Here is a 12,705-nt window from a genome sequence, read left to right as displayed (position 1 = left end):
AGACATTCTTTTATTATTCCTGACATTAATTATTCCTGTGCCTGTCTCTATGCTCCACTGTGAAAAATGATTTAGTGCTCCTTCCTAATAATTATTCTTCAAGAAATTATTGACATATCTCCTCCATTCTTTCTTGCAGAAGTTTGGCCTGACATTTTTCTTGAATTTTGTTTAATGACCTTTCTGCATGTTATTAGTGTAATAATCTTATTTAACTGAGTAAATCAAATGCTCACATTTAACAACTGTTGCATTGCTGAAAATGGAATCATAGGTAAAAGTCTTTATTGTTTCCTATTTCTTTCCAGCCAAATAATCTTGAAGTTTCTGCATCTCTTGCTTCCTTTTCATACAGAGTTGGAGATTTCACCGACACTGTGAGGTGAGAGTCCCGCCTTAGAGTCCCGACAAACTACAGAGAATGGCCGCCACCGCTCCAGCCATCCCTGAGGGAAGGGGCTCAGTCTGCAGTGAGGAATGGTGATGCTCCCGGCATGGCTTTTTAAACTCAGTCAGGTGTTTCTCTTTGGTGGGAACCTATTATTCAAAACCTTTTCATGATAAACGGTGTTTTATTAAAATTATCTTGCCCATAGGGGCGTAGTTAAGTGCCAGTTAAGCGTCCAACTTTGGCTCAGGTCATGATCTCACATTTTGTGGGTTTGAGCCCCACATCGGGCTCTGTGCTGTCAGCTCAGAGCCTGCAGCCTGCTTCAGATTCTTTCTCCCTCTCTCTGCCCCTTCCACACTTGTGCTCTGTGGAGCACGCTCTCTCTCTCAAAACTAAACTTAATTTTTTTTTTTTAAATCATCTGGTTCAGGTTAACAAACCATTTTTTTAAAGTTTATTTATTTAAGTAATCTCCACACCCAATGTGGGGCTCAAACTCATGACTCCTGAGATCAGGAGTCACATGCTCTTCCAACTGAGCCAGCTAGGCATCCCTAACAGAAACCACCGTGTTCAATATGTGTCTATAATGTGTGCCCAGATGAAATGATCAGTTTCCAGGTCTGAGCCAACTGTAGTCTCAAAGAATTTCCCAGTATACCCTAGACTATTTTCCAGTTTCAGGTGCCAGCCAACCCTATTAAAGGTCAAGCCCATTTTCATCTCCCAGAGGCAGAAGTAGCTGAAGCAACAGAAGCCCAATTTGAATTCCAGTCCAGCTTGTCTAGTGACAATGAACAGCAACAAAACTGTTAAGCAAATACACAGGTATCCTCAAATCAGTAGCTTTCCCTCCTCCTAAAATTTCCCAAATCTCTAAATCCTTAAAGGCATTGTTAATTTATAAAAATCCAAGTAACAGACATTACTTTACAAATATGCATTTCCTTAATTTCAAAGTAAATTTGGACAGATGATTGATAAATGGTAGACAGATAGGTAGTTACATAGATACGTAGATTTAAAAATGTATGCGGTAAGAATGCTGTCAGTTCAGGAGAAGCATAAATATTTGCTTTAGTCTTCCCCTAAAGTGCCCTTTAAATCAATGGAAAGTCAACCCTTCTGGGAATTAATGAGAAATTATAAGACAGTGTCATTTCCTCTCAAGAGAAATGGAATAGAGATTCACACACACACACACACACACACACACACACACCTTAGATTCTCACACTGGCTGCCCCTGTGATCATGCTTTCAGCCCATCAAGGCTGATTGTGCAACTGTAAAATGGGAATATGGGTCCAACTCACTTCTCAAAAGTCTTGGGGAATCATATGTAATTGTGCACCAGACAGCTGTGAGTGTAAAATGTAAACACGCAAGGCATCATTAACATAAGACTCAATTTATCAGATCCACTTTTCTTCTTGAGCCTAGAGTTAAGTCCAGTCATCATGTAAACATTTTTCTATTGTAAACACATACAAGCACATTTATGGCACAAATTCTTAGAACTAGAACTTCTGGGTTAAAAGTATATTCACTTGCCTATATTATTACCTTTTTTTTTTTTTTTAACTTTGACAGTTTTATTGGTGAAAACTTTAGCTTTTATTGTAGCTTTAAACTTGGATTTAGGTAAGATTGACCATCTTTTGTTAGGCTTATCTTAACCATACACATAATTATCACTTATTTGTATTTGGGTATATTTCTGGACCCTACTCCATTGATCATGTATCAGTACCAGACTAGTTCCCTCCCTCATTTTTTGTTCTTTCAGGATTATCTTTGGTATCATTGCTTTTAAAATTTTCTATAAGAACTAAGAATCAGCTTTATTTTCTATAATAAAAAAAATACAATATGCAGTTTTATTAGGGTTGAGTTAGTTTCCAACCCAGGACCATAATATGCCTTTTATTTAATCAAAGTTTCTTTTCGATCTGTAGGAAGGATTTTGAAAATTTCATCATACAGGACTTGCATATTTCTTTTTAATTTTACTCCATCTTTTTGCCATTTTATGAGGTTTTTTTCCCCATTAAATCTTACTGCTTACTGGTTTCTGGTTTTTTGTTTTTATGTTTAATTATTTTTGAGAAAGAGAGAGAGCATGAGCAGTAGAGGGGCAGAGAGAAAGAGAGGGAGATATAGAATCTGAAGCAGCTCCAGGCTCTGAGCTGTCAGCACAGAGCCAGCCCAGAGCTGGTTGAACTCACGAACTGTGAGATCATTGACTGAGCCGAAGTCCAACGCTTAATAGACTGAGCAGCCAAGCACCCCATGAGTATCAGTTCTGTACCAAGCCCTTACTGAATAGCCTATTGTTTTTAATATTTTTTAGTCAATTCTCTTAGACTTCCCAAGTGCATAATCAAATTATCTGCGAACAATGATTTTATTTTCCTGCTTTCCTGTCGTAACCCAGAGGCCGAATGCCGGGGACAAGCGCCCCCGGACCGGGCCTCTGGGTCCAGGAGCCCTGGTCCCCGGCGTCCGGCGCTTTCCAATTATTATACCTCTACTACCACATCTCCTTTTTGTTTTGTTTTTTTTTAAGAGAGAGAATGAGCATGAGTGGGGAAGGGAGGCAGAGGGAAGAAGAGAGAGAGAGAGAATCTTAAGTAGACTCCGTGCTCAGTGCAGAGCCCGACTCAGGGCTCCATCCCAGGATCCTGGGATCATGGCCTGAGCCACAATTACGTTGGTTGCTCAACCAACCTAGCCATCCAGATGCCTCAATATACCTCTACATCTTCTAAAACACTTAAAGTTAGAAAACTCCAGACAAATCTTAAAAAAGCTAAGATATCCTATCTTGTTTCTGACAGTAATAGGAATACTTCTATTAACTGATTATAAGGTTGAGTATTTAATCAAGTTTTTAAAATATCCATCTGTTCCTTTATTAATAGGTTTTATTTTTATTTAATGAAGTATAGATTTCAAATTATATTGAAATATCCCTTTACCATTTATAATGATGTTCATTTTTCTCCTCATATAAACCAATATGGTAAATTATACTATTTCCTAATAATGAAACTTCTTGGCACTCTTGGGAAACACTTCACTTAGGTAAGTCTGTTTGATTCTTATATTAGCCTTTAGTAATGATTTTCCCATCAGTATTCACAAGCAAGATGAAATCATTTCCTTTATTTGTGCATCATTGGATCTGGATTATCTTTCATATACATTTTAAAACACATAAAATCTTTCCTTATCTAGATCCTATAAAAATTTATAGTGCATTGAAATTAGAATTCCACTTTGAAAGCTTAATGCACTAAGTGATATGTGTGGGTGATAGTGGTAGGGATTATTTCCTTGACAAACTACTTCATTTATGAGAATTTAAGTTTTCTGTATCATCTGGAATCTGCCATAAAACATATTTTTCTTTAAAAATAACCATTTTATGTGGCTATTCAAATATAATGGCATGGAGGGGCACCTGGGTAGCTCAGTGGATTTAATGTCTAACTCTTGATTTCAGCTCAGGTTGTGATCTCACAATTCATGAGATTGAGCCCCTCGCCCAGCTCTGCACTGACAGCACGGAGCCCACTGGGACTCTCTACCTCTCTCTCAAAATAAACCTAAAAAACAAACAAAAAAAATATATATATATATTTAAAAAATAATAATATATATATTTTAAAATATACTTAATGGTGTAGAATTGAACAGAATGATCTCCCCCTACCCCCTTTTGTTTTTGTTAGGATATTTACGATTCTTGTATTTGTTTCTTGATTGGTTTATCTAAATAATTTCATCTACTTTTTGTACCAAAAAAAAAAAAGACATTAAGGCTAACTCCCTTATCTTTTTTTCATTGCTTTATTTCCCATCAACTTCTTCATACTAAAGTTTCTTCCATTTCTCTAAGAAGAGTTGAGCATATTTACGATCTTTAAACTGGAGTCGGTTGAGAGAATGGGAAGTGAGAGAACATGAAGTTGTGAAAACTCAAGGAGTTTGGCTATAAAAGGGAATAGAGAAATAGGTGCAGACTTCAGGAGGGAACATCAGGTCTAGGGATACTGTGCATTCAGAGCGGTTTCTAGGTGGTTTCTAGGTGGGTAGGGTTCATCCCTTGTAACAGGAGGCAGAAGGGATTAACTACAGAAAGGTGTATGTCGTCACTGTTAATGGCCCACATAAGGTATGAAGTCATAAATTAAGAGTCCAGTTAGCAAGGTTGTTTTCCTGTAGGAACGTTCTGCAGCTTGGGTACACACAAGACATAGGCAAGGGGAGAGACTAGGGCTTACCCTAGGCTGGGGTTCTGTCAAGTAGGTAAAACAGAGCACAGCACGTGCATGAAATTCTACCTGAAATTTTGGCCGGGGGGCAGGGGGCACAACACATGGTAAATAAACTCTTGGCAAGAGGATCTCAGGACAATCATAAATAATATAAGATAGCCTGAAGAAGGGAAATGGACTTCGTAAATGCTATTCAGAACTTGATACTTGTCTAGTAATTGACAGCTGAAGCTTTGCAGGCAGAATAGAAGCTCTCTCTCTCACCTCCCTGTGCAAGCAGTAGTTTCTTGTTGGCCTATAGGAATGAGACCCTACTCACCTCTATTTTCTTAGAAGATATAGGAGAATCTCTCAGAGGTGCAAGTGTAGTGGATTTCTTTATTTAAGTTTACAAAATACATGCTTATAGAAAATTAAAACATTATAGAAATATATAAAGCCAATCATGAAAGTTCTCCCACAATTTCACTCCCTCACAAAGCCACTGGCAACAACGTGGTATTACTTTCCCATTATTTTTCATAGCATTACCAAGTTATTCTACAAAAAAATGCTTCCACAACTTTTTTTTTCTAACATAAAAGTCTGGACATCTTATTGTTAGTCCAGAGACATTCCTCACTCTTTATGAATAGAAATAAATTGCATGAAGGTACCATAATCTATTAAGCAAGCCCCTTACTAGTAGGACATCCGAGCTAGTTTTAATTAAAGAACAAAGGTGCAATAAACTTGTTTGTGTACATTTGTCAGATTATTCCTATTAGGCAGTTTCCTAGTAATTTCACTTTTAATGAAGAATTTAGCGAAACGGCTTGAGCATTTTCAGAATACTCTGAAGGCCCCTCCCAAGGTTATAAAATTATACTCCCACCGACAGCATGCAAGATGGGGTACATGTAATTTAGGAATACTTTTCAAAATTACAGCACAATTTTTTTAATTTGAAAAAATTTAATTGTTCTTGTAACCATGTTTTCCAACTATAGAAAGTGAAGTTGGACACATTTTCTCGACTGATGGGGACTCAGGATCCTAAGGGCAGGGTTTAGAGAACTCATTTACCACAAGGCATAGGCATCAGAAACTTAAATAACACTTATCCAGAAAGTCTTCAAAGACCACAGGCCTTGCCACAGCTTCAAATACCTCCACTGGTACCTCGTGATTTCCCAGGATTTGATCCGTATACTGGAAGCCTACTGCTTCTGGAAGACAATCAAACTGCAAACATACACGTTCTCTACTGCCGACCAGCTCTTCTCATTTCCCAACTGCAGCAGACAGCTCCCTGTTCCTAGAACACGTCTGAGCTCCCACGTCTGGTTTCATTCACTTTAGCCTCATGCTTTTCCTCTCTGCTGCCTCAAGGCTCAGCTCAAATACCCTGACTCCATGAAGTCTTCCACAGGTTCTCTGGGAAGAATGACTGGTTTTTCCCTCTGTGCTACTCCAGCTTTTTGCCTGCCTTTCCTTTACTGCATTTCTGTAACATAACCTAGTCTTGGAAGCCAGATACATCTTACTTGTCTATTTCCTGAACAAAATCCAGTGCAGACGTCTGCAGAACATGCACTCAACAACTGTTTGTGGAATAAACATACATAAGTTATAGTAAGACTTTAAATCCTGTAATCCCAAATCATTAGTCAGATACTAGTTCTTAAAGGATTCAAAAAAAAAAAAGAAAAAAAAAAGACACACACACACACTACTCCCCTCAAAACATGTCCTTTTTATAGTAAGCGGTTTTGTAAGTTTTTCTTTAAAGGGGTCTTTTAAAAAACGGACAAAATATTCTATCTTTAGAATAGTTATGTTCAACGAACTTGCGTATGCTTGGTATCTGCATCTGCCTAGGATCCCAAATTATTTATTTTAGAAACAGTAACATGGGGGGCAGTTTATTGTAAAACACGAAGCAGGAATGATGTAAGCATGTGAGTTTCTGCTTTACATTCCTAGCTTTAGCACAAAATGACTGGATATCCTCATCAACCCCAAGCTTTTTTTTTTTTTTAAAGGAGGGGGAGCCACCATGAAGACAGTGACACATTAAAATCTCTTTCTCTTGATAATTTCTGGCTTCCAGCTGACTGGATGAGTTTCTTCTGTCTGAAAATAGAAAATTAAGATAAACAAAATATTATTAGTTTTTTTTTATTAGTAATTCCCTAAAACAAGGCATCTATTCTAAATTACAGTATTTGGCATTATACATTTAGCAGTTATCATTTCAGAAATAGTTGTCAAACTCTTGACATTATCTGAATCTAATAAAGGATGAATGGGTTCACTACAAATTCAGTTCATGGCTTTTTGTCTCAAATAAAACTGCTTTTTAGTTATTCTGGTACTGTTTTCGAATTAATCTGCATAGCAATTTATTTATTTGTGGTTATTCTTGATGCATGATTTCCCCAGAAACTGTAGTAAGTAAGGATAATTCATCACTGGCATCAATGAAATCTATGAACAGACACTACTCAAGATGACAAATACTTTAATAGTATAAAGATTATTTTCCCTTCTGATAATTTCAGTAACTTTAAAATGAAAAAGCACTTGCTAAATTGATATGGTTGATTTACTTTAGAATATATAAGATATAAAGAACTTACTGCTGTATCATCCTCTTTATACACTTTAATGGTTTTATCAGCTTCAGCTGTTAATAACCGACTTTCAGACTGATCAAAAGCACAAGCAAATATTCCTGATTCACTATCCAAAGAGCCAGGCTGCACAGCTGCATGAACTCTCTGGAAATTATAGCCAGTTCTCCAGTCCCAAAGATGCATCGTGCCATTGTCCGCTTAAAGGAAAAAAAAAAAATCTAATTAAACTTGGTGTCCTTTCAACAAGTCAGCTTGACAGACATTTAAGCGCCATCCATGGGTCAAGCACTGTGACAATAAAGATTAAATAGTTATAAAGATATGTAAGACACAGGTGCTCAAGCTTAATACTGGTTTGTCTATTTTCATGTATGCTTAATTCAGAATTTATTATAGAGCTCAAAAAGCACCACAAAATGATACCTACTTTCAGAATACACAACCAAACTGTAGGTGATTTTCAGCATAAATATCTTAGATTTATCATGTGGGAACTCAAAGATGGTTCAACTATGTATTACAAATATACATGAACACACATATCGACATCCAAACACACAGTAATTAGGCAAGTTCTGCTATAATACTTAGGTAGGATGACTTAGAAATTTTACAAATGTTTACTCCTTTACTAAAAGAGAAAATGACAGACTAGAACACATTTATTACTAAAATCTTATTTTACCTCCAGAAACAAGCACTCCATCAGAATTTACTGTCAGTGTGTTGATAATAGCATTATGACCAGATAGATTTTGAATAAAACTTCCATCAGGGAATTTCCACTGTTTTATGTTATCTGGAGAGCCAGATGCAAATGTATAACTGAAATAGGATTAAATAAAATTAGTGACAAAGTAAACCAAGTTAAATAAAATGGTCAATTCAAAAAAGCTCGTTATGGCTGTATCCTATACATGTGCACTTATGGGTGTATCCATGTAGCTTTGGCAAGATATTACTGTCACACCAAGAGGTAAAAATATGAAGACATCTGTTCCAAGTCAAATCAGATCTCCAAAATTATTTTAAGTGTATTTTAATTCCTAGATTAGTGTTTTATGCTCATTTCCCCAAAGCTCTACATTGAGCTATAGCAAACCCCTAAATTCACATTAAGGGCAAGGGGTTATGAAACTATTCTGGACAGACAAGACAAGGAGAGAGAGGGGAAAACAGAAAGAAAGGAAAAGAAGGAAAGAAACAGAGAAAGAGACAGAAAAAAGCAGCAGGGGAAAAAAAGAAAGTAAGTGAGGAAGACAGAAAAAGTGAGGAAGGAGGAAGGACATGCCGGGTACAGAAAAGATACCGATGTGAGCAGAAAAGGGTCAGGCTGTGATATAATGCTCCACCTCTATGGACACCCTGATTATAAGGTTCATGGCTCCTACTGTTCTTTTCTATGTATATCAACTTAAGAAGTAAACTATTCTATGGATATCTCAGTGCCCAATAACATTTCTGTTAAAACATTAAATCCATCTTCTATTAGCCTCGACTCTGACATGCAGCTTTTAGCAATGATTTATTCATACTATCTCATTTGACACTATCATTTTTCACCATGTAGAAAACTTTATCATATATAGGTCATAAAGCAAAATACTACCTAGAGAAAATAAAAGAAATGCATGTTTGTGAGTGTCACAGGCCTGGAAACGACAGCTAAATGGCTACCAAAGTAGTATTAATGTTGGTATTTCCATACTTATACTAGGAATTGAAAAAAGCGAAGCTAATTAGGAAATACACTTACTGTTTTGGATGTAAAACCACAGCCCTAACTGATTTTTTGTGATTGGTTAATGTGACTCTTGTTTTTCCAGCCACCAAATCCCATAATCGTATTGTAGTATCATGGCTTCCTGTAATAAAAACACACACATCCTCAAAATACGATCAGGAAAAAGAAGTCAAAAGTCAAACATAACAAAATATGAAGGAGTCTTCCATAAATACATTAGACTAAATGAAAGTCATGTCAACTCTAGGCTAATTTACAGTAACTTTTAGGCTGATTTTGAATTTAAATCTTAAAAAAGGCAGTAAGTGCTTGATGTGCTCTCAACTCAACAGAACAAATGCGAGTAACAGAGCAAACACATCATGCTACTCCTCGTGGAGGGGAAGGAAAACCTAACGATTTTTTAGTTAATAAAATATATCAACTGAATGAACTATTTTCTAGTCTTCAAAGATCTATTTGTTTTAAATTTATTTTTATTTTTTGAGAGACAGTGCATGCGCACAAGCAGGGGAAGGGCGGGGGGTGGAGGGGCAGAGAGAGAGAGAGAGAGAGAGAGAGAGAGAGAGAGAGAGAGAGAGAGAGAGAAGAAAAATCTGAAGCAGACTCCACACTCAGCACAGAGCCACACATGGGCTCAATCTCACGATAAGCCGAAATCAAGAGTCCAGTGCTTAACCAACTGAACCACCCAGGCGCCCTGAGTAAAGATCTATTATTAATCTTATTATAAGCAAAACAAGACTCAAACCAACTCTAAAGGTTATTGATCTCAGGGGATTTCATCTTCTAACTTCATTTTCTTAGACCAGTAATTTTGATACTATGAAATGATGTCTAACTGTATCTAAGAGAACCATTTTCTAGTCCAACATTACGTGAAACTGAGGTGTGATATATTCTATGATAGGTAAAAAGTATGAGATAAAAACAATCAAATGAAACGTTACCACGGTAAATTTCAAATGCACACACAATGTATCTACAACACAAAGCAAGAGTCACAGTGAATAGGAAAAGTATATGCATAATCATAATGCATTCTGACTGAATACACTGTAAACTTAACATGTACCAATCATACCAGTAATGATTTGTGGTTCCGCAGCTTGACACCTCACTGTAGCAACCGCGTTCGTATGTCCAGATAATGTGTGCACACTGGCTTTAGTTCTCACATCCCAAATCTATAAAAACACAACAGAGGTACTGTCAGGGAGAATGGGGATTTCTATCTCAGGCAGGTAACTGGATCAATTCCAGGCTGGGAATTTATGAGGCAACTGTGCCTGAATATGATGAAAAATTGTTTAAAAGAAAGATAATGATCAATAAGCTGGCTGGGGAATGTAGACAAGAGGCAGATACAGGGGGAAAAAAACCCAAAAACTAAAAGATAAGGGCACCCAAAGGTAAGAAGGGGTGTAATGAAATTACTGAAGGAAACAGACAGGAAGGAATGTGCGACTGTCACTTTCAGAGGCAGGGCACACCTGATAATAAACATGATGAGGCCACAGAACTGAAACGAAGGTAGAAAAACATACATGTCAAGAAACTGAGGGGCTAGGCTACTGTTGGTCAAGCAACTATCTAATTCTCTTAACAAACAATACGTGACTCCATTACCAAACATGCAGAGTGTAGGATGCAATATATTTACACACAAACACAAAGCTCTACTCCGTTTACCCGTGCAGTTGAGTCTCGACTACAGGTTACCAGCACATCAATCGTAGGGTGCAAATCCAACCCGTACACTGCACTCAGATGTCCGTGATAGTGCCTTATAACCTAAAAATAAAGCAGGAAAGTGAAAATCTCTATGCTTAGAAAGAAAAGCAGTGATTCATAATGTTTTAAATCCTTAACTCCAAGCCTACCTTATTATATTCAAGATCCCAGCATTTGACTTGTTTGTCTTCTCCACAGGAGAACAGGTAAGGGCTCCGTGTGCTTACTATCACACCACGCACTGTACTAATGTGCCCAGTTAAGGACAGTTTTAGTTTGCCACTAGCCAAGTCCCAGATCTGCAATCAAAGAATATTTAATTTTTATTCTTTTGGATTATTTCAAAGCAAAAATTTTTAGAATCCTGATGTTAAAAGCAGGCCTTCAACAATAATCTCCAACCAATCTCCCTTGGTAAACAGGGAAAAAATAGAATTAAAAAGCATGTTCAAATTGGGAAAGTATTTGCAATAACTTACAAAATCTTAGTATATATAAAAGGGTATCATAGATAATGAACGTATGAATATCACATTAAATTAACCAAGAACAGCAACAACTTAAAAAAAAAAACCTATGGAAACAAACTAAATGTCCACCAATGGATGAGTGGATTTAAAAAAATGTGATGTATACCTTAATGTATACACACACAAATGAAGTATCATTCAGCCATGAAAAAGAATAAAATCTTGCCATTTATGACAACATGGATGAGCCCTGAGTGCATTATGCTATGTGAAAAAAGTCAGAGAAAGACAGATACTATGTGATTTCACTGACATATGAATTCTACAAACAAACAAACATTAACAAACAAAGCTCAGAGATAAAGAGAACAGATCAGTAATTGCCAGCGGTTCGGTGGGGAGTAGGCAAAATGGGTAAAGAGAATCAAAGGTGCAAACTTCCAGTTATAAACTATATAAATCATGGGAATAGCATGTTCAGCATGATGACTGTATCAATACTGTACTGCATATTTTATTTTTTTTAATATATATTTTTTTAATGTTTTACTTATTTTTAAGAGAGGGAGAAAGTGAGCAGGGGAGGGTCAGAGAGAGAGGGAGACACAGAATCTGAAGACAGGCCCCAGGCTCTGAGCTAGCTGTCAGCACAGAACCTGACGCAGGGCTCTGACCTATGAACCGCGAGATCATGACCAGAGCCAAAGTCAGACACTCAACTGACTGACACCCAGGCGCCCCTGTACTGCATATTTTAAAGTTTTTAAAAGAGAGTGGATCTCAAAAATTCTCTCTAAAAGGAAAAAAAAATTTCTGTAATCATGTATGGTGACAGATGTTAACTAGATTTATTGTAGCATACATTTCACAATGTATACAAACGCTGAATCATTATGTTGTATATCTAAAAGTAACAAAGTTGTATATCAATTATACCTCAACAACAACAAGAAAATACATATATATACATATAAGTTGAAAAAAACCTAAAGGCAGCTTTACTAGGTATCAAAAAGTTCAACACCACTAGAAATTTTTTATGTACAGTTTTTAAAAGATTAGGTACCCATTTCTGCTTAATGTCTTAGTAGGAATTTTTTTTTAATCTTAACATTATTTTATTTATTTATTTTTATTTTAGTTTTTGTTTATTTATTTTTTAACATATGCAATTATTTTCCATCATTTACACTACAGTAGTTACAATTACAGCCCAAACAGAAAAGCAAGGTAAAAAATCAAATCCCCAACTTCTATTTCATGTACTTAGACTTATACAGAAATTAGAAGGTTAAGTAACAACTAGTTAATCACCTAATTTCACAGCTATCTGAAGTGGCAATCGTTATATAGCAGCTTATCTATGATACATTCAAGATACATGATACAATTTATTACTTGCCCATAAGCTAAAACACAGCCTGCTTAATACCTTTCCTTAAATTCCACCTCTATACTACAATAT

General features: G+C 36.5%; 1 protein-coding gene across 2 annotated transcripts in view; it reads right to left on the bottom strand.

Annotated features, from left to right (window-relative positions):
* Positions 1-5,038: 5,038 nt before the first annotated feature.
* PLRG1 (pleiotropic regulator 1) overlaps positions 5,039-12,705 on the bottom strand; it is a 17,120-nt gene continuing 9,453 nt past the window's right edge. For both annotated transcript variants that reach the window (XM_029939812.1, XM_029939814.1), the window contains exons 9-15: positions 10,920-11,069; positions 10,729-10,830; positions 10,121-10,223; positions 9,049-9,157; positions 7,978-8,117; positions 7,296-7,489; positions 5,039-6,789 (exon numbers count right to left, since the gene is read on the bottom strand). In XM_029939812.1, coding sequence (XP_029795672.1) covers positions 6,730-6,789; positions 7,296-7,489; positions 7,978-8,117; positions 9,049-9,157; positions 10,121-10,223; positions 10,729-10,830; positions 10,920-11,069 — 858 coding nt within the window. In that variant the 3' untranslated portion in view covers positions 5,039-6,729. The remainder of the gene's footprint in view (positions 6,790-7,295; positions 7,490-7,977; positions 8,118-9,048; positions 9,158-10,120; positions 10,224-10,728; positions 10,831-10,919; positions 11,070-12,705) is intronic.

Source organism: Suricata suricatta, chromosome 1 (genome assembly GCF_006229205.1).
Source record: "Suricata suricatta isolate VVHF042 chromosome 1, meerkat_22Aug2017_6uvM2_HiC, whole genome shotgun sequence".
Classification (NCBI taxonomy): Eukaryota; Metazoa; Chordata; class Mammalia; order Carnivora; family Herpestidae; genus Suricata; species Suricata suricatta.
The sequence above is the reverse complement of the archived record's forward strand: the minus strand, read 5'-3'. Positions and strand labels throughout refer to the sequence as shown.